The sequence below is a fragment of the Apostichopus japonicus genome, chromosome 21 (genome assembly GCF_037975245.1).
Source record: "Apostichopus japonicus isolate 1M-3 chromosome 21, ASM3797524v1, whole genome shotgun sequence".
Lineage (NCBI taxonomy): Eukaryota > Metazoa > Echinodermata > Holothuroidea > Aspidochirotida > Stichopodidae > Apostichopus > Apostichopus japonicus.
The window spans coordinates 17794870-17818634 of NC_092581.1; the positions used below are offsets into that span (position 1 = coordinate 17794870).

At 38.9% G+C, this 23765-nt stretch overlaps 2 protein-coding genes across 2 annotated transcripts; one reads left to right on the forward strand and one right to left on the reverse strand.

Annotated features, from left to right (window-relative positions):
- Positions 1–1970: 1970 nt before the first annotated feature.
- LOC139963071 (tubulin alpha chain-like) lies at positions 1971–10330 on the reverse strand. Its single transcript, XM_071963555.1, has 3 exons — positions 9947–10330; positions 4646–4868; positions 1971–3773 (listed from the first exon to the last, which is right to left on the reverse strand). Exons 1-3 carry the CDS (start codon positions 9947–9949, stop codon positions 2641–2643), a joined length of 1359 nt encoding a protein of 452 aa, XP_071819656.1. The 5' UTR covers positions 9950–10330; the 3' UTR covers positions 1971–2640.
- A 6073-nt stretch (positions 10331–16403) lies between these two features.
- LOC139962917 (tubulin alpha-1A chain-like) lies at positions 16404–23183 on the forward strand. The gene is made up of 3 exons (XM_071963320.1): positions 16404–16601; positions 21227–21446; positions 21981–23183. Exons 1-3 carry the CDS (start codon positions 16599–16601, stop codon positions 23108–23110), a joined length of 1353 nt encoding a protein of 450 aa, XP_071819421.1. The 5' UTR covers positions 16404–16598; the 3' UTR covers positions 23111–23183.
- The last annotated feature ends 582 nt before the right edge of the window (positions 23184–23765 follow it).

Genomic DNA, 23765 nt, shown 5'->3' on the forward strand with positions numbered 1-23765 from the left:
ATTTTCACTACTGGTAGAGATATAAAATATTGGGAATTCTGAATTTCCTGCAAACATGCGGCTGTGCCTGTTCAATACTCACTACTGTATCGCCTTAAAAAATGATGAGTGGAAATAGTTTCTCCGGGACCGTATCGTATCGTGGGTATCGAGTGCGTCTGATATACGAACGTACGTAGTACGTACGTACGTACGTCTATGATGATATGCACTGTACTGTACTGATAAAAACATAGGTGAATTTCACTCCATGGGAGTGATCACTGAGCACATTCCGGTATAAGAGTGAATTTCCACTCCATTGGAGTAAATCTTAACTCCTAAAAGAGTTACATTCACTCATATTAGGAGTGAGGGTTAACTCCAATAGAGTTAAATTTTACTCTTAATTTGAAGTGCGCCGAGTGATCACTCCAATGGAATGAAATCCACTCATTTGTTTTTAGAGTGTTGCTAGATATAGGAAGAAGAAATTTACATACCAATACATGTTATCGGTCATCGATTGGCACAAAAAGCCAGATTCTGATGACAGCTGCCTCAAGAAACCCAATAAATGGCCTAATAAGCACCGAGCCATCAATGTGGACCATTACCGAAACATCGATGCGTGTTAGTCTTCCACCCCCTTCCTCTAATGCTATTTAAGTCCACATGTGGGCATATCCTGCAAATCTACCGGTAGCCCACAGGGGTTTGAGTTGGGAGAAAGGCCTTGACAGCTTGAAACGACAAATGATGCCAACTTCCCTCAAGTTAAAAGTCTGGCTGAGTTGGCAAGGCCAGTCAGCATGAAAGAGAAAAAACTTTTTTTGCATTTCTGTCACCAAAGTTGCACATCTTTTTGGTTGCTATTTTGCCTCACAGGTGCCATCTCCTGCGATCTGGGGGGTGCTGAAATCTCAAATTTTCTCTGTACGCTCCGCGCCAACCAAGGTGGCGCTCCGCTTAGATAGTAAACTCCGCCCCCCCACAAGAAAGAACAGCCCCCCATGCCCCCCCACTCAAAAAATCCTAGCTACGCCACTGTGCGTGTAATTTTTTGTAAAATAAATTTGCAAAAAGAGTACACCATCATTCTGATAAAGTGAAGGTGAGAGGGGCACTCTGACTGCATCAATAGTCTCCATCTGGAAGGGGGCATCCAAGATGAAATGGCCTGGAGTAGCCTGGTAAAAAGTAGTTTGCATCACCACCTACTCCCCAAAGACGTAAATCCCAGCTCATTGCTCGAAATTGCAAATATATGCCCGGCAAACCATGAATACATGATTTATTGGAAATAAATTTTACTCCAAACTTTCACGAAAAGTAGCACCAGATTGCACCGAGGACCTCCATATTTTGAGAAATTTTCCCAAAGGGGAGGGGGGCACCCACTCCCCTTAGACCCCTCCCCCAGGACGACGATTAGGCATTTCCCATCTGGGCCCCCCCTTCGGCGAATTCCTGGATCCGCCACTGAAAAGCACCAAATAAATCAATAAAGAGGCAAAAGCGAAAAAGAAAACTAGCGATAATGAACAAGATATTTTGTGGTGAATGATTCCGATTATCGGGCCCTCCTTCGGTTGCTGGTCCGCCAAGTTGCTGTAATTTCTTTTGTTGTTCGTGTCCTTATAAAGGACTGAACAAAGAGAGTACGATGAAGCCATAAAACTATGCTAGTTAACTGCTAACTTAAAGCAAGTCCCTATTGAATGCCAGCTATACAATAAGCCATTTCAATTTTCCAACTATATACACACTCGTAGAATGACGTCACCGATTATAAACGAGTATGCTAAAACTTAGGTGGCACTCTTTGTTACTATAAATTATTTAGGAGAAAGAAAAAAAGAGATCTCTGTTGATTTATGAATTTTTCAGCTTTCCGCCTTGCTATTCACAATTCCAAATGCGCAGAATGACGTCAACGATGATGCAAACACCAAACTCATGTATATCTTCAAAATTCAGAAGCTGACTAATTTTTGCTCCTGTAATAATAGAGAAAATAATTTGAAAGTAACTTATAATACTGAATATATTAATCAAACCGCTTATCGAAAAATATTAAATGATGTATCCGCTTCGTGTGAAATTATATACATATGCTTCGCTTGACCTGGTCCAAGATTGAGATACGCACACGGTTATTCGAAGGCACTTCATTAAACTTCCAAAACACATTATATAAAAAAAAAACTTATAATATTGAATATATTAATCAAATCGCTTATCGAAAAATATTAAATGATGTATCCGCGTCGTGTGAAATTATATACATATGCTTCGCTTGACCTGGTCCAAGATTGAGATACGCACACGGTTATTCGAAGGCACTTCATTAAACTTCCAAAACACATTATATAAAAAAAAAACTTCAGATAGTCGCAGAATTGTCTTGAAATATGGAATCCTGTAGAGCTCATTTGATCAATTTTGTCTCGGTCGAATGTAAACAGCTATCTCTCATACGTTTATTTGCATTCGTTGGTGAAAAAAAAACAGGTGTTGTCTACATATGATCTTTTACCATTACGACAATATGATAGAAATATACGGAATTAACTCAATACATAGTTAATTATATACAAGCCAGTTATCCCTCGTAGTGGTTCAGACAGAAATACTTGTTAAACGTTTCTCCTTCCCCTTTCATATTTCATCGTCTGTATCGACATCACTGTTATCACTCAAGTCGCTGCCTAGCTCCTCATAATCCTTCTCTAGGGCAGCAAGATCTTCCCTTGCTTCCATAAATTCCCCTTCCTCCATCCCTTCACCCACGTACCAATGGACAAACGCCCTCTTGGCGTACATCAGGTCAAACTTATGGTCAAGACGAGCCCAGGCCTCGGCAATGGCGGTGGTGTTACTCAACAGGCAAGCTGATCTATTTACTTTAGCAAGATCGCCGTCTGGAATGGCTGACGGGGGCGTGGCGTTGATGCCAATTTTAAAGCCCACGGGTCGCCATTCAACGAACTGTATGCTTCGTTGCGTCTTTAGAGAGGCGATCGCAGTGTTAATTTCGCTGGGTACGACGTCGCCTCTATAGAGTATGCAACAAGCCATGTATTTGCCCCGATTGAGGTCGCACTTCACCATGAGGTTAGACGGATCGAAACACCCGCTGGTTATATCACTGATGGTAAACTGTTCGTGGTATGCCTTTTGAATGGACAGTAAAGGAGCGTATGTGACCAAGGGGAAATGGATTCGCGGGTATGGTACAAGATTAGTTTGGAAGTCAGACAGATCCACGTTGAGAGCGCCACCAAACCGAAGAGATGACGTAATGCTGGAAACGACCTGCGCAATGAGGCGGTTCATATTGGCGAAGGTTGGCCTTTCAATGTCCAGATTTCTCCGACAAATGTCATAAATAGCTTCATTATCAACCATAAATGTGCACTCGGAATGATCGAACGACGCATGTGTAGTAAGCACCGCATTGTATGGTTCCACCACCGCACTGGCAACGTTTGGAGAAGGGAAGACTACAAAGGAGTGCTTTATTTTCTTCTTGCCATAGTCTTGTGACAGTCGTTCCATTAAAAGTGATGAAAATCCAGATCCCGTACCTCCGCCGAAGCTTTGAAAAATAAGGAAGCCTTGACAAGCCGTGCATTGTTCGACTGATTTCCGGAGCCGGTCTAGTACCTCCTCAATATATCCACGACCGATTGAGTAATGACCTCTGGCATAGTTATTAGCGGCATCCTCTTTACCAGATATTAGCTGTTCTGGGTGGAACAATCGTCTTCTGGGCCCAGTTCTGATTTCATCTGTAAAAACAAAACCCAAACAATTATAGTAATCTTTTAAGACCCCCCTTTACTGTAGATTCAAAGTTTTGACAACAAATTTACCGTTTCTTTGTTTTTATTATCCGATGTTTAATTTTATAATATTCTTGTTTAATTTGTAATATAAAATTGACCATATCCAACATAAATTATGTCAAAACATGGACAACTTTCATTTGCCATTATGTCTTAAATCCTCATCAAAACTTTATCATTTCTCGTCACCCTAGAACGGTGCCCTTGGTGTTTCCACCATGCATCTGATCGTGGTGACGTCATTCTATCTGTCATCTGGGAGATGAGCCATACCGGAACACGTCATCTTTATTTTGACACTTAAAGCGGACTTCCGGGTCTCATTATACCCTTATCCAACTACGACATGAATGTTTTCGAATTGTTTTTCTTTCTTGTAACATCCTACATACAGCATTATTTTCTTAAATGTTAATTCAAGTATCATATGCCAAGTTTTCAAAAACTATTGAGCTGGTAAGCTTTTCTTATATTTAGTCGTTCCTACACCAACTAAAAACAAATATTGTAAAGTGTCACATTTAACTGTTTTCTACTTATTTTTGCCTGTTCTTTGCGAGATAGCAATCATTGGAACATTGAAATGTTCCAATTTGACATTTCAATATAGCGCGATATAACGACACTCTTCATTAATTATACAGGTAATCACGTGACCTTTACTGACCAAGTTAATGAAATTAAACGTTATGATTGGTTGATACGTGCACGTGTCACATCTGGCATCTCGAGAAGAAACAAAGACAATGATGCATAGGCCTACATGTACACCTATATAGGACAATAGTTTGGTATTTGAAGAAAACGGATGTTACCTATCACTGTAGGTTCTAAGTCCACGAACAGGGATCGGGGAACATATTTTCCCGACCCAGCCTCGGCGAAGAAACTGTGAAAAGTCTCTCTATTTTGGCTGACTATCTCTTCATTTAACTTTGTTCCGTCTGGCTGGATACCATGCTCCAAGCAATACAGTTCCCAGCATGCATTGCCAAGTTGAGCACCGGCCTGTCCGACATGAATTGATATCACTTCCGGCTGTTGAAGATATAGACAGTGACGTCAGATTTAGTATGCTGAACCTGATTAGACGATGCGGAATGGTGAATGTAAATGAAATATCAATAAATATTGATGATATATTGTTTTCCCTCCCCCATGAACCTCCACAATAAACGTTGCCGATGCAGGAATGCCATACACATGCAGACTCCACGTATGCACAAACCTCATGTGAACAGTGAAGGAGGTCCCGGAAAACAAAGCTTTAGGTTTCCTCCCAATATTACCCTAAAACATTGGAAAATTATGAATCCCTATACAAAGAGCTTTTCTATAGACTTTTAAACCCCCTCCCTCAAGTCACCGATTACCCCCCCCCCCCCCCCCCGCACACACATACACACATGAAACATTGGGAAGGAAACTGAAGAAAACATTATATACAGTATTGATCAATTTAAACTTCATGCTAATTCAATTGGATTTAATATTCTACGTAATACATATACCCTTGCAGTGTTATACCATTTTCCAAATTTCTATTATGTTTGTTTCAACCCATGGTCTAGTTCCTACATACACTCTCTGTATATGTATAGAATACTGGCTTGGTCAATTCAATATATTACATGCCTGTGATCATATTATATTTATATCATATATATAGGTAATAATTATGAGTAGCATATTTATGGTTATCCCATAAAAGTGGTAATCAAGTTAGGTTAAAGGTAATGTCGTAAACATATATTTCAGAAAGCTGACCAAGGAATGACCATGTCTTGGTCAAACGTTTACTCTCTTTTGCATCCAAAATCTGCGAATGTTTCCTATTATTGAGACAGGCAATCCTCTTGTTGACCTTCCTCCTTGTCAGGAAATAATTCTGACGATAGTTTTACCAAGTCTATATTTCAGCTCCTTTCAGGTAGCGTGCTAAGACTTGGAGGAATGTTAGCAGGATACACAACATATCGGTACCATTAACTTAATGGGTATAGGAATGAGGGTGAGGAGGAAGGGTACTATTACTAACCAAGGAGACCGAAACTTTGTGGCTTGGGCGTGTCCCCTCCCTCTCTCACATAACCACTTGTGTACCCCTCCCCCAACCACCATAGAGGCTAAGCAATAGCGGAACAGTCAGTTCATTGATCCAGGTCTCCGCATGTCTGCAGGGGCCCACGTGGAGCTGTCAACCAAATAAGAACCTAAAGACAGCCACACACAACTCTGCGGTCTTATATATTTGTGGCTTTGTGCCAATTGCAGTTCAAATGAAGGAGGATTGAAGGACTCCAGCTCTCACACTCGAACCGGGGCCTATAAGGTCCTAGCTACGCCACTGCCCCCCCCCCCCCTCTACCTGTCTTCCGTCTGACCACGTAACTTATGTGTGATATCTTGTTGGATTCGAATACTCCTTTCACCAATGGTTTATACTGTATGAATTGTTATAGTAGACCAGGGTCAGTATAGTTCTTGTCAGTAGCAAAAACAAAGAAAAAAGTATCAAAAGTATAGGTTCTTTCGTCTGCCTATTAACCACAGTCGGGTACCCTTATTATTAGAAGAGAAAATTACCGTGAATAATTAACAACAACATTACCTTTCCTGACCGCAACCAATTATCATCGATACAAAGCGATCCTACGGCTTTCGTATTTCCAAGTTAAATCTCTGCCAAACATTTTTCAAATATTCTATTATATTTATAGGTCTGGGAGGGCTTTAATATTATTGCAAGAACAGACCTGCTAAACTGTATATAAGAATAAACACAAACATATATCTTGCTTGCACACTAGGATGATTCCAGTCCACTGAGACCAAGTTACAAAGAAAAAAGCTTTGATAATTGTCTCTTTTTTTTTCTTCTTGTTTTGTGCCATATAGTAATTTCAGTCACGCAAACAGTATAATTGAATACTTGATAGTAAATTTACAGAAGTAAACAAAGTACAAAATACCTTCAAAGTCAGTCACCCGAAGTTTCGGCGTGCAGTATATTAATAGCTGCCTTTTAACACTAATATAAATAATATTTTAGCATGCTTAACGTTCTAATGGTTCAAAATTACCTTTCTAGAGGAATCACCAACCTCCAAATTATTCACAAAGACTAAACCTTATTGGCAGACGTTTGCATGTTAATGACAATCCCAGGAAGATGTGGAATGAGAGTATGTTTTAAAATAAAATAAACTGTAGGAAACGAGTCCCACGCAATGTTTTCAATGTTAATGTGTCATGTAGTATTAAGGGTATACATATGCATACTTATTCGACGCCATAATATACTCAGAAGAACTTAAACACTCCTTATAATTTGTAGCACAAGATACTTATCAAAATACACGCTAGGCTGGATTACATATTTTTGTATTATGTTCAACCAGTATACATGTCTGAGCAAACACCTGTTAAATGTTAAAGGTACAACCAGCGCACGTGCCCATCGTCCTTTGCGGAAACAATAGATCAAGAACGATTGCGTAACATCTTCAGGGGACACCGCATACATGCATATAAGACAGACATAAGACGTCTCTTATATAGAAAAGCATCTCGGGAAAATACATCCTTTTTCTTTCCATTCCCAGAAATATTTTAATTTGATTCCACAACCCCCTTCCTCTCGATGACCCGGATAAAACCTATGACCTCAGCGTCACCCGATTCAATGTGCTGTCACTTATGTTGTTAAGAGTTTCCGTGTGTACTGTACTTTCCTATTGGGGTTCTACATAGCTTCCATGTTATTGCTATAGACTTTCAGGGAGGCCTGAAGAACAGACAAACATAATGACTCAACGAAAACGTAATATTCAAATTTCCGGGCATTAATTAAGAGAGGCGTTACAGTTTGACCATTCCCGCTTTGCTGGCATAGTGGAGGGTGGGGGTGGGCGTAATGCTTACGTCATGTGTTTAAAGTTCATCACTCCTCCCCACCCCCTTCCATTCCCCACCCCCAACAAACCATTCCAGGGTGCTGAATTTGCTAAATGCTTTTAAGGGTACTTTTCCGCTGCAAATTTATCCCCTCATTCCCTTGCAGACATTGAAGACTGAGGATAAAATTAAGCAAATATCTATCTTACGACGTGCATTAAAGATGGGTGTTTAAGTACAAAATGAAACCTTCGTTTTTAGTTTTATTACATATTCGGAGCAATCCTTGCGACCCTTATAAGACAAAACTCTTCCATAAGTTACGACACTAGTACAAAAATGTCTACTTATATATGCAGGTCCAGTGTGGACACGTTCGTACAGTATCTAGTGTATTTTATGCTTCATTTTAAGAAACGTCACCCAAGATTGAGTCTGTGAAAGAAAACAAAAGACCTTGCTCCACTCTCAGCCCCATCCATCCCCCTTACATCGAGACTGTAACCCCGCTTAGCCTCCTTACCTCGAGACTTTAACCCCTCCCAGCCCCTAATATCGAGACTGTAACCCCCCCCCCCCCACACATCGAGACTACAACCGTATGATCGTCAATTGAGTTTATCACGAGTACCTTGGAAAGGTGACAGATACTATACATGTTCTATATGCTACGAAAAATACGACCAGTTACGTTCGGCTTTCAGAAATTCATTTTTATCATAGGCTGCTGGGCAGAGTTTTGAAAAATAAAAGACTTGACGATATCTGTTAGCTATCGCAAACCTGCAGTTGGAATGTAGCTATACTCGTCAGTTCTTGAACACTAAACAATGCTGTGTGGTACCAGTAGTATAGTTAACATGACGTAATCACCATTCTATATATGGCATCTGTTCAGTAGTTGACAAGGTCTGTCTTACTTATAATGTGTGTGACTTACTTGTTTGTGTAAGACTATCGTTTAAAGCAGTACGTAAACCAATGCAGAGCTCACCAGTGTGTGAAAAGATAGATACACTGACTTCTTTTACCACTTAGAACAACTATATGATAAGTCCAAAGAAGGGATGGGGAAGTAGGGGGGTCACTCGAAGGGAGTGTCACCGTGTCCCAGTTTAACGTTTCACTGGCCTCAATACAAACTCACACAACTTTAATCACCCCCTATACACCCCCTTACCCATTACGCAGAAATCAAATGAAAACATTTGCTTACTTTATGATGCAAGCAATTTCAAACTGATTTTTTTTTTTAAATGTACTGAAAAGCTCAATATAAAATTGCTCCCGGTGGCCTAAGTTCGATAATGCTCCCAACTTATTTTGGTTCTATATTTGGTGATATTCCTGTAACTTCGGATACGGTACTTAAAATAGTGCATATACTTCAGGTGTTATTAGTTGATGACCTCCTACCCAACAATCAACTATACGGCTGGTCAACTCGTCACATTCTAGACCATACGATGACCTTATCTAGAGCCGTTGTAATCTTTTGTCCTAACATGTTAAATGTACATACTGGCGGCGAAAAGAGCTGAAAGTCCAATTTACAGTGTGAATCAGAACTGTGATGTGAACAAATACAAAACTATACCACGGGAATTAAACATTAGACTCCACCCTTTCCCACCCCCCCCCCTCCCCAAACGCACAGGGGAGTCTAGACATACTGACCCCTTCGCCAAGTAAGTTCAAACACGGGGATGCATAGAATTAACATTCATCTCCATGAAGTCTCCAAAAAATAAAAAAAAGGTAGGCCTATTTAAAAAAAAAAGGTATTTTTTCTGCACAAAAAAAAAGACATTTAATGACAATGATTGTGGTTCACAGCAGTTCTCAGTCACCTAATATGAGAAATATCAAACTGACATTTGACAACCTTTGATACTGATCGATATGACTACTTGTATCAACACATGAAAACCGATCATTAGTTTGAAAAGATGCGATTACTACGCCAACAAGAATCTAATATATATATACCGCCACGAATTGCCGAAGAAATTCTAGGGGGACCGATAATTCCAACATATTTTTTTAATACAATACTCCTTATTTGTCAAACATGAGTCATGTTATTTCTCTGCTATACATTTACACGAAATGTTTAACGATTAGTGAGAGGAAATTATTGTAACAGGTCCATTACTGCAGGAAATTAAACTTTAGCTACAAGTTACACGGAAAGTAAAATAAGCAAAACAACAACTTACCATTATTGCAATACGTGAAGAATCGGCTAATTAGTAGGAGTAACGAGATACACCCTAAAGGTTGTCCTTTTTTAGCTAAACACCATTCAAACGAATCCGTAGAATAGCCCAAACCGATAGTTCCCTTTTTATAAAGTCCAGGGGGCGAAACGTATTCTTCTAGTTTATGTATACTTGGTTTATAATTGCGTATATGACCTGCAATGGATGAACGCAGATTCATTCAGAGATAAATTTTAAAAGCCTTTGTCAACTTCTGGAGTTGTTTCACACCTTATATCTGGGTAAAGTTGATAACCTATTAAGCGTGTTTGATTTATTTAGCGATGTGTTATTTAACACTTAGTAATATGAGAAACATCAGCAACTTTAAAGTAAACTGTTTGTATGCAGAGAGAACGATATGAATATGCAACAGTTTGCAATAACTCGTGCACCAATGAAAATGAATGCCTCATATGCAAACAACACTTTATACATATGCCGTATACTAGTGGATAAATTTGGGAAGTACTTCACAGACGAAATTTGGTAGTGAGTGTTTATACATTATAAGCTACTGGTACATCTGGATTTGTAAATATGTGCGGGCGTCCCACAGATGTGTGAATCTGCAGCCTTGTTTTTTTTTATAACCTTTTAGAACAAACAATTAAAACGAGGAAGTCCTATGTTTAAACGATGTTGGCGCAGACTGTGAAAATGCACATGATCAACAAATTATTTGTTTGTGTATGGAGCCTGGATGTCTGCGCATTATAAAGCCTTCCAAAGAGATACGAGTGAATCTGAAGGTACACCAAGATCGCTTCTCATAAGATATTCCATATCTTGCTATAATAATCTGAAGTTGTATTCTACTCAGCTTCCTTGCCACAAGCTTGTTAAAGGGTGTAAAGACTCGCGCGGAAAGAAACGTCTCATGCCGGTAATCTGACCTAGTTTCGAATGAGGTGTAACAAAAGTGTTAGACACTACCATCGATCCCAGAAAATACACACACAGCTTGCTACCGTCGGTAATTAGACACTAGTGTACAGTCAATGCATACAGCTACGGTCAATACCCACAGCACAGTGAACAAAGCAGCGTGGACATCTCAGGTCTAGATTAAAGACAACAAGGTAAAACGTTTCATTAAGGTCTGTATTTTGGAGCGACAAGAAGACAACGTAATTTGCAAGCAACGGAAAGTTAACTTTTTCAGAGCGCGGCAAGCGGTTTGGGGCGAGTCTTCAATGCCTTTAAGCACATTATTCTAGAAAAACGACAAATATATCATATTTATGGTCACGAGGTTTCAGTTTTCGACAAAGTAGGATCGGTGTGATTATGACGTCACTTTTGACGTCAGGTACCGTTATGTTGGATTTTCGTACTCAGAATTCTTCCCCTCATCGTCTTACTTTATCTCTACCAAATCTTCTGGGTAATTTTATGTAGTGTGTATATGTACCTTATCATGGTCAAACTGAAGTGATTTGAGGCTGGGAACAGACACATGATGTAAGGGACCGGGTAAACTTTGTATGCGTGGGAGGGGGGTGTCGAAAGTCATCCCGTCACATGCTCCCCCCCCCCGAATGAAAAAAGGCAATGACCAGTAGGCTATAACATTCACATAAAATGTGTTTAGGTAGCCTCCATTTTTAGTTTAGAGTAAACTTATACCTTAACCAAAATGAAGCAGTTGGTGACGTGGCTCGCTGTGACTTTATTGAACACTAGAATGTTAAAAAACATTCCAAGTAATTGTGGCTTACGACATACTTTGTGAAACAAATAGAAGCAAGTAATTAATTCAATAAGAGAAATCGCGCCGACAGGGAACACATAGATTAATCTTTATGCCAAAAAATTGGGTATCATAATGTCAGATATGATTGGTTAATTCGATATGGCGTACAAACTTAAAATACTTACATGTACCGTGTATGATATGTTACGGCATGGACAACATTGTTCCAAACTACAAAATTTATTGTCAAGCCAGATCACTCACGAATCGAAACTTCAGACCCTCTGGCCGTTATATATGCATCCACCTATATTAACAGTATTTTTGAAGAAGATAAGCAGGGTGTTATTTACCATTTTTTTTTTTTTTTTAAAGAATTTGGATAATGAAAATATGATAGGCTTATTATAGCATAACCCTAAGTTTTGACCAAAATACATCAATCTGATGTTATTTTGGTTATATGGATGTGAAGCTCTTCGTTAGAGAGTACTACCGAAAACATATACGCCCATTCTCTACATCAACGTGTATAAACAGATCGTCTAAGCATGTTGGCAACTTTGGTCATCCTCCACATAACATAGAAACAATGCATATACACATATACATATTGCACACAAAACTGTCCTGTTACACAAGTGTTACATTTAAGTCACCACATACCCAATAACTCATATTAAAATCAACATCAAAAGCCAACATGTTATGTTAGACTAAAACACTTTCATGGTAGATGAACTCATCATAAGTGATGCTTACTTTGCATTTAAGAATCGGGCGGATGTTAAATTCGAGTCAGGTAAGCTAATTAACAGACATACTTGCGAACATATACCGTATTGTATTTGATGGGAAGAATTCCCCATAGAGTGTTACAGTCACTTTAGACCTATGTTATAGTGAATTGATTTAAATGCAAGCCCACAGCCAAGCTGGTTCAAAGCCCACCCCCACCCCATGTCACTCCACCCACCCCATCAGTGTACCAAGGCTCCAACATTTACAGGACATTAAGATTATATACCTCTCCTATGTTCGATATTCCACCAAATCAGAATAAATGATAGGCCTAATGGGCCATCATGTATTTAGATATTTCGCGTGGAAACTGAAAGGTTTTTGAATATAGTTATTTCAGATATGAACGTGCATGCCAAGGGCGTATGAACCGGGGGGGGCTGGGGGCGCCAGCCCCCCCCCCCCCCCGTGAAAATATGGGGGCGGAAGTATCATTCCGCCCCCTCCCCCGCTTCGCAAGTCAGAAAACCCCTTTTTTCATTTCCAAATGAGAAAAAAATCTTATTTGGAGCACCAAATTGCATCTAAGGCCAGGTGAAAATGCAAAATTAAGTTTACAAAATGGAGTGGGTGTTGAAGTGTGCTATATTGCACCAAATTGCATCTGAGGCCACCTGGAAATGCAAAAAAAAATCCAAAGGGGAGGGGACACCCCTCCCCTTAGATCCCTCCCCCAGGCCGACCATCAGACTTCAGCCCCCCACTCAAAAGTACCTTCCTACGCCACTGGTGCATGCTAAATTATAAATGGCATGGTTGCGTTGATTATACGTTTTACAAACGGCATTATATTGGTCATTTGCTTAGGAATGTGACTCCCTGTTGATAGCATTATTGTCACGCTGTGCTTATACTGATTGCCTACATAGAATACTATACTTTGATATTTATTCTGCCGGAAAAGAAAAGGTTTAATATAATTATCAGGTTGATCATAATCATAAACAGACGCACATGCATTCCCTTATTCTGTTGGTATACCTTTCACTGGACGTGACGTTATCAGTTACGTCATGACATTAGCTTAAAAGTTGTAGCACCTTCCGGCCTATATAAGAGTCATGAACCCATCTTACGATAAACATATGCTGGTATAGCAATAAAGCAATTACCGGTGGGATTTTGAGACCACAGAGCTTGCAATACATTCGAATGAAACAATTTCATTTTGCCGTCAAATGTTGGTACAGTAAAACTTTAGTATTTAGGCAACGGCTGGTAGACGTCTTCGCAACGGCTGACAGACGTCTACACAATAGCTGACAAAAGATCCGTAACCGTTGGCCGACGTCATGCTAACCGTAGCATGCAAAGATAAATTATGAATGTTATTAGTGCTAAGTAGAGAATAATGCTAACTTAACTGGTGAGCAATGGAAGGGGTGGGGTTCATGATAGAAGGGGGGCAAGTTCATATCCGCTTAAACGCTAGGTAATTGTGAACACTGAAAGTACGAAAACTTGAGTAGGGGCTCGTACGCAGGACGGTTTGAAGGTATTATAATGTCGGTACTTCATGAAAGTTAGTAATTCACGGATACACTTCCGATCCATTTGCAGATTTTGCAAGTGACAGATGTTTCTATTTTCTACGTGTCAATGTTCACAGAGGTGGAGATAGGGATGAAGATTATTGATCATGTTAACCCCACCATGACCGATCTCCCCCCCCCCCTACTCCATGCGGGGAGGGATACATTCTAAAAACGATACTGAAGAAGTGAGCCTGTGAAACCAAGTGGAAATTATTTGAAAGAATTAAATAGGAATGGCGTCCTCTATTAGTTTCCGGCTGGCATGCACAACTCTTTCAATGGCCTGGACTAGGCATATACAATGATTTTAGACTCACTATACAAGACATAATGGGAGGCCTGTTCATTCAACAGGAACAAAAACATATATAAATATAATTTTGCTTACTTATGGGATAATGATTCTCCTAAATATAGCCATGATTCCGTGTAGACATAATTTTAATTTCATTACGCACCTATACGCATACAGGATCATAAACAGTGGAAACGACAGCAAGAAAAACATGTTATCTGTCTGTATTAAAGTTAAATCACTTGAAGTACGCCACAGATAATGACCTCATTGCGGGTAGAGAGAAAGGACTGCAAAACTCATGTACAGGGATTACACTTTGTTTTTCGAAAATGAGCAAATTGTGGCTATTTAATCGTTATTCCACTCAAACAGAGGTCAGCTATTGGTCGCTTTCAAATTTTTAGTCGTTTAAACTAATACGTTTGTCGGGTTACCGATAGTTCCAAATAGGCCATTTTTCGCCGCTGTATTCTATTTCCTATTTTAGTGAATTTGTAACATGATGGTCAAAGCAATTAGCGGTGTTTTATTGTGAATCGTTTAGTTTTTTTTTCAGATCAATATAATCGTTATTTTAACCCTGTACAAGAATTTAAATTTTTATAAAATTATTCTTCCATTAACACAAATGAAATTCTTTTCTCTTTCGTAATTACTTTCCTCGGTGCAAGAATAGTTAAATTATTTCCTATAAATTTCCAAAATATCTGGCAAAACCTACAATTATTGATATAGTTTACAGTCGTAGCTAAATATTGGTCAAAAATAGGATAGGCCTCCTCAATGAAAGCTTAGTTAAACAGCAAGATCATGGTTAAATTTCTTCACATGTCAAGTTTCTATTATTACATAGGACTAAAGGTATATGATGCGCATGAGCCCTTCTAATCAACTCTGCAGTGACCGTCTGCGCGTAATAACTGGCAGTTTTAGGATCGCGTGGGCTGTGAACTCACGCTATAAAAATCAAGCTAGTTCCATGTCCCTGGTGTAGATGCCTATGTGTAGAATATGTATATACAAATGTTCTTTCCGATAGGGTTTTTTCACTGCAGCGCAATAAACAAAACCATCGTAAGGATCACATAACAACCATCCTAGTGTACATTATTATGTAAGGGAAGAACCGGGGATAAGATGGTATCCGTTCGGAGAAATGACATTTGGCTTTTCGTGTCCAGGATTATAAACACAGAAACTGTGGGTGTGGCAGAAGCTGTTGGTATAGGTTTCTGTTAGAGATGAACGCATACGGTATAGGCCTGGTTCAATATTCGCCTCGATCTGAAATACAGGCACATGAAAGATTGCACTAAAATTTAAAGTAGGGGAACGAGTACGGGCAGCTGGCGATGATAGACAGTGCACCGCTGGGTAGGGAAGAGGGGTGTGGGGGGATATATTCCATTTGACTTTATTGAAGTCAAATGGAAATATGTTATCATATCTTTCACTTAATGGTCGAATTTATTACCACCAAATTGTGACTGCAAGTCAGCGCAAAATGAGCTTTAAAGTCGCGAGTGACGTAATACAGCTAAATTCGTATCATCTCTAATGTATTCTTTGTGTGTTGTCTTTGATGAAATTTGACACATTATATATACGAACATTTCGTTTAGTATAATCGTAACAAAATTTCACTGCAAGCAACAAAGAACATATTTTGGCATCTTCTTACGAACTTAGAGAACTTTTATATGTAGTAATGTTGCTACTGTTATTGTTTTTGCTGTTGTTGTTATTAATTGTTGCTGGGAAGTTGTTGTTGGTTGTTGTCTTTATAATGAAATGGTAACAATAACAAGCTCGGATAATATGAACTTTCTTTATTTCGGTGAGAGAATGTCGACACCAAAATATTTTATTTTCATTAATTACAATTTATTACTTCGAACCATTCCTTCTAATTTAGGTAAACTTGCCGGACAGTTCCAACCCAATATAAAATAGATGTTCAAATACGTATCTAATTTCCTTGATAAGCCAAGAAATAGAAAAAAAATCCCCCTGTGACGAAACCCGCGGTACCCCAACATAGCAATGCAAGCGAGAGTGATTACTCATATAAATATGTTACATATGACATCCCACGGCGAGAGGCGAGAGGCGAGAGGCGAGACGACGAGAGGAGAGGTTGTGAGATCTCCTGGAGAAGTATATAGTTGAGTCTGTTCATTTGTGACGGAGAGATTCTAAGCCCGACATCACACCGGGTGTATGAAGCAGCAATCTTTACTCTATATCTACCTCCCAAAGTACTACAAAGTATAAAGCAACATGGTATGTTTCATGATTTTCATCTGTATTTTATGTTTTTCGAAAAGACCTTCTTCTAATTTAAGCGTTGTGTATGCCATATAGTATATTAGTAAATTTGAAGTTTTTCGTTGTTGTATTTTTATATATATATTTATTTGAAGGTTTAAAATTGACAGAAAGTACTTTATTTAGAATTAATTAGAGTTCGAGTCCTGTGGTATGATACTTGTAAAACTCCAAGCACGTTTTCCAACTAGATTTTAAGTTTGTTAACTTAAATTTAGACTTTTAAGTGTATTTAAAAGGTGAACTTTATAAGACCAGTATCGTACGTCGACGACACCATGTGACTTGCCAATCCTTGCGATATATGTATAGGCTTACATGTAATAATCTAATACCATTTCATGATTTGAATATATGCTATCGTAGCCTATACATGACATTGTACCTCATACATTGTGTACTTTACAGGCCATACAGTGAAACAACATTAAAAAGAATGAAAAAGAATATTACCTGAATATTCATTCTACCAACTCAACTATAGAGTCTATGTCATCAATAGATATTTGTATATATAAATTATAAGATTGTTTTGTTCCATGACGTCAGCTGAATGTTGTACAGCATGCATGTTGCGTATACTAAATCAACGAATATACTGCAGCTGTTCAAATGATTCTGTTGTTCAATGTGTTATAGCTTATCTATATGCATGTGTTGTATATGCTTTATGGTAGGCTAAGTGTAACAGTAATAACGCAGTAATACAACATTGAAATACTTATATTCTATGGCCTATCCCTGAGCACGAGCGCCACTGAGATTCGGGTTTCCTCTGGATATATTGGCGCTTTATAAATGTGAATTTATCATTATTAATATTAAACAAACACTCTAGTGGTACCATAATATGTACCACAGATATGGGCCTACACCAGTAACGCTACAGAGGACAATACGGTAAGCATGCTAAAATATTAGCATTACACAAAAGTACTAATACCATAACACTACATGTACGACAGCACATGACACTGTAAAACGAGAGTGAGACTAATTTCATACAACATTGATATACAATTTTACTACAATAATAACAGAATAGTCATAACTTATATACTATATCATTGCATATTTATACAATAACACATGCAGACAGGTCTGACGAGAGTGCATGCATGGGAGGAGATAATGGGGCTAATACAGTACCGTGGTCCGGGGTCAATTAGGGAGCCCTGTAGAATATGGGGTAAGAATAATGTATTCTCATTTTCATAAAATAATATACCGGTAGGGGAAATTAAAAACTGCACTGACATACATGTAACATGCAAGAATTCAACAAGAGAAATTCAAAGGGTCACATTGTGATAGCAATTAACAAAGTCAAGCTGTAGTCCTAACACAATAAACGGGTTATTCCTCCCCCACCCCTACCCGCCCCCCTCGATTTTGATGGTGGGACCCTTTGTACCATTCAATAAGAAGATGATTGTCCACCCATATAGATATATAACTGATATTTCCAGCGTTGTAAGTGATATTACAGTGTTTCAGAAAATGGTCTTTTCGGTTATGACATTTTTAGAATTTATTATTTGAAAGAAAACAAAATTAACTTATATGTTTATATAACTTATATAAATATAAGTGGTAATGAACGCCAGAATCAGATTCACTGACCTCATTTATGGGTTTATACTTGCTAAATCATATCGTTATATCCCTCCCTAGATCCTTCTTTCCCCTCCTCCCTCCTTTCTCCACTGCTCCGTCCCGTCCCCCCCCCCCCCTCTACCCAATCAAATTCAGTGGCTCTGGAAACGGCCTTCATACACTGTCTTCAGATTGGGATAACATTAAGAATTGTTTACACGTTTAGTAATTAACGCTTCAGATTGGTACATTCTTATTACATTATCTTATTATTCGTTGTATTCGACATTCTCTGGGCTTAAACTTAAAATTAAACTATATACATACAAACAAAAAATACTATTACATTTTATTTTTACCGCAAAGCGATATATGGAGAATTAAGAGGTTCCGTTCAAAAAGACTATTTGATTGTTATTTTATACGGCATATAGGCAGACATATTTTGTGGACTTTTGTGACCAGTCGTCAGTTTTGAGATGCAATATCTACAACCGACTAAACATATAACCATGAATCCTTATTAGGTTAGCCGCCTGTCAATGATTTGTTTATATTAGATAAACAGTTTGCTTGGATTCTACACCTTTCCTTATGGGTAGAGGCTTAAACCTCTACCCATACCTCTACCCACTAATATAGCCTATGTATACGTGAACGAGCTTCAACATCATTCTCGGCCTTAGTGCACACAAGAGGGAGCGTGGAATGTAGCATATGCGTGGTATGCTAAGACATACCATAGACACGCCGCTGTCAGTCTTTCGATCAGCAAAGAGAGATTCGAAGAGAATTTACAAACGCCAGAGCCAGTATAGGCTCTCTTTGTTTTTGTTATTTATTTATTATTGTTGAAATCAGTTTTATCGACGTGGGTCAGAATTAAAACGGTTTAACGTACATGCTTCTTTTTAGAATGATGTATATGGAGAATATCACAAAATTGTTTGACCTTTAAGGAACTTCGTCAAAGTTTAATTAAATGCAACGCACTACATTAACGTGTGCATATTGCCTATAGAGTCACATTTAGCGCGATAAACTTCAGTGTGAGCATCTAAAGTACTCTTTGGTTGGGTATAGGCTACTCCGTTATGACATATGTTCAATGGGCGTGGCCGGGGAGCGAATTTTTTTTCCCAAACAGGTTCTCAATTGTGTATAAATAGTCGCTCATGATTGGTCGGAAAAGTTACGTCATAACAATAAAACCCTTCACTTCGAGGTTATCAAAATGTCTGCATCCATTCGTTGCAACGAAGATATACCCGTTCAAAATTACCCGCAGCTTTTCGTAAATATATGTAGATGTGTTTGGAATTGGTTTAGACATAATGAGCACACTAGTATTGTATGATCTACTTTGATCGAAGATTTCTGTGAAGGCATTTATCGATAACATCGCACAGTGAAAGTTTCGTACAGGGGTACATAACACATGCGATATAGGCCTATATGTATTATAACTGTGTACACAGTGCAGTGACGGAAATACATCATACTGTAGCATGGTGGGCTCATAATTGACGCACTTAAGGATTTGATCAACGATGTCTATCAAGGAAAAATCAAAATCACTCAACTGTATGTGTTTTTCATAAGTGTGGTTCCTCAGCCTGTAATGATCTCAATATATTTATTGTTCTGTGCATATTCAACGTACAATTGAGCAGAACTTGACCACAAAATGTCTGCCGTGTCAAGTTCTTTCATACCCCTAAATTGACACATTCGTCGATAAGCTAACTGTAGTGAAGGCTTTAGTATACATCCATTGACTTTAAATGCTGTTTGCTATACTTTGAGCCTCTAAGCTTAGACAGATCAGGTCCCAGAGAGTAGTGTTGTCCATGATATTGAGGAAATGTTGGTTATTTTTAGAGTGCAAGATTTCCAAATGCCCAACAAAAACTGAACGTACAAAACCGGGGGAAAGGGTGTTAAAAGCTTAAAATTCCACAATTTGGTCATCAAATAGCTGAAATGGATTCAAACTCATGAAATATGTAATTCTGCTTGACTGCAAAAAGTTTAGGTGGCCTGCTCTATCGTTGCTAGTAATAATTGAAGGTGCGTCAATTACGGGGGTGCGTCAATTATGAAGCCTTGACTATACACTAAACTATTTTGCGTATATTCATTCAAGGCTGAACTCGCGTCGTGAAGTTGATTTTGGTGTAGGCCTACCCATTCCACGAAACAAATTCCGATTTCAATAGAACGGCTGACGAATCTTGGATGGCGTAAACACGAAACCGATAGAATGTAGCGTATGTATCATAAGTAAGGTCAACATGTTATCCAAGCATTAAAAGTAAAAGTTAGGGCGTTTGCAGGGAAACCGCGTAACAAGACTTTATTAAGTGTCAGTGTGTAAATCAGTGTATGTCTTCGAACTATCAAGCGTTTGATGCTGACGTCACGAGCAATCTGATTGGCTGAAAACTCCGTAATTGAGAACCTGCTTGGGAAAAAAAAAATTCGCGGCCGGGGAAGGGAAAGGTCGTTTATACAACACGCTACCACCCTCCCATTCCCCCCCCCCCCAACACCCACAACATTTCCTTTTGAAATTTAAATTATATATTAAATATAACATGCTACGACGTACGCTTCTCCTAAACCATATAGGCCACTATTAAGTACACTACACCAGAATAAACAAGTCATAGGTGTTTTTTCTTATGTATAATATGGACATACCTTTTTACAGGCTGAGAGTAACAGTAACAGTGCATGGTAATTGAGTGTTGGCATCCTCAAATATTACCACTGGTTTGAAACATTGTGGTCACATTTTGTTTAAATGTTTGCACCCAACCAATCTTTAAAAAAAAGGTCTCGGCGTCTCGGTAGCTTTGATGAGACGGAAGTGAAATTTTACTCTACTGATCCATCATTGGTTTCGGTGTTTCAGCAACCACCACATTATAAGACACAACGTCACACAGCTTTAATTTGCATTTCTGTTTCTCTCCAAATAGCGTGAGTGTATTTCAATTCACATTGGACAAGCTGGAGTTCAGATTGGCAATGCATGCTGGGAACTCTACTGTCTGGAGCACAACATCCAGTGTGATGGTCAAATAAACAGTGAATGTGAGGGCGGCATAGATGATTCCTTTAGCACCTTCTTCAGCGAGACTGCAGCAGGAAAACATGTCCCAAGAGCAATTTTCGTGGATCTGGAACCTACTGTTATAGGTAACTATGGAAGGAGGTACTAGCCTAAATGAACACACACTAACAATACTCAACCGAGGAAAACTAGTTGCAGTTGCTCAAGTACGATATCTCTGAAACCGTGTGTGAAAGTACCAATATGATATTCATTCTATATGTGATGTGTGACGTTGAACTACCTTGTTCTAAATCTTGGACGGAGAACGGAATAATTTGAATCTATATGTTCCCTACTCAATGTTACTAAAAAATCATGTCAGGTGTTATTTTGTTGAGATGACTTCAAAGTGATAAACACTGACTTCCTGAATCAAAAAGGCTGTGTTTTGATCCCGCCCCTTCCTCACACACAAAACAAAACGACAAACGGTAGTCTCCTGTATGTAACTAGATACGTTTCTTCCACGTCACACCCCACCCTATACCCCCCCCCCCTATTCATAATGTGAACCTTATTTGAAAACATGAATATCAATTATTGAATTAGCCTAGTAAAGGTTATTCAATGAAGAGGAAATGTGTAAGATTTATTGTTTTACTTGTATATGTACACAGATGAAGTCCGTACGGGATCTTACAGACAACTGTTTCATCCAGAACAGTTAATAACTGGGAAAGAGGACGCTGCTAATAATTATGCAAGAGGACACTATACAGTTGGCAGGGAACACATCGACACTGTTCTAGATCGAACCCGACGATTGGCTGACCAGTGCACCGGTCTTCAAGGGTTCCTCATCTTCCACAGCTTTGGTGGTGGTACTGGATCTGGTTTCTCCTCCCTCCTCATGGAACGTCTTTCTGTTGATTATGGTAAGAAGTCAAAACTAGAATTCAGCATTTACCCTGCTCCACAAATATCGTCGGCGGTCGTGGAGCCATACAATTCAATCTTGACCACCCATACCACCCTGGATCACTCTGATTGTGCCTTCATGGTTGACAACGAAGCTATCTATGACTTATGCAAACGCAACCTGGACATTGAACGGCCGACATATACCAACCTCAATAGACTCATTGCCCAAGTCGTTTCTTCAATAACTGCTTCCTTGCGGTTCGATGGTGCACTCAATGTAGATCTCACTGAGTTCCAGACTAACCTGGTACCATACCCTCGTATTCATTTCCCTCTGGCCACCTACGCCCCTGTCATCTCAGCTGAGAAGGCATACCACGAACAGCTTACTGTTGCTGAGATTACAACATCTTGTTTTGAGTCTAATAACCAGATGGTGAAGTGTGATCCCCGTCATGGCAAGTACATGGCCTGTTGCCTTCTGTTCCGTGGTGACGTCGTACCCAAGGATGTCAACGCTGCTATCGCCACCATCAAGACGAAGCGTACCATCCAGTTTGTAGACTGGTGCCCAACTGGTTTCAAAGTCGGCATCAACTACCAGCCACCAACTGTGGTACCAAACGGTGATTTAGCTAAAGTATTACGCGCCGTTTGCATGCTTAGCAACACTACTGCAATATCGGAAGCCTGGGCACGTCTTGATCATAAGTTTGATCTGATGTACGCCAAGCGTGCTTTTGTCCACTGGTATGTGGGTGAGGGTATGGAGGAAGGAGAGTTCTCTGAGGCTCGTGAGGATCTTGCTGCTCTGGAGAAGGATTATGAAGAGGTTGGAGTCGACTCTCTCGATCCAGAAGACGAGGAAGAATATGAAGAATATTGAGTTCTTGTATAATGGTCATATTTTTCTTTACTTCTTTATATCTACCTGCTATATAAAGCACTTTTGCACTGCACATTCACACCTTTATGGCCTTATTTTATTACAATTATTACTTCGCTTCAAGTTTGTATTTCATTGCTGATTTAAATAAAACCAGTGAAACAGTATAAAGAAATAATGGTTGCTTTATAACGCCATCTTGATTCGGTGTGATAGCTGAGGGTAATTAACAAAAATAATTCATTAACACGTCTTAACCATTTTTAGAGTGAAAATGGAATGCCCTCGCGATTATTATTATTATTATTTTTGGTCCTATATTGCCTGACGATAGTTATTATGTCATTTGGAAACATGGAAAGCAATTTTAAAATATTAACCAAAAAATGGGGAAAAAATATAGGAGTTATAAAGGACCTTTTATGGCAATAAAACCGTAGATGAATAAAAGAGGACAAATGAAAATAATTCAAACTTAGATTGGGTCAAGTTGAAACCACTGCGTATATATTTTAACACTATAAAGTAAACTTGAGAATCTTTTCACTAAATACGATTAACGTATTAGTTGCTACCATTGCCTTATTCTTTTAAATGACATTTAAATTAGTATCATGTATTCAAGTAAATTTAAACACGTTGAACAAGTAATTAA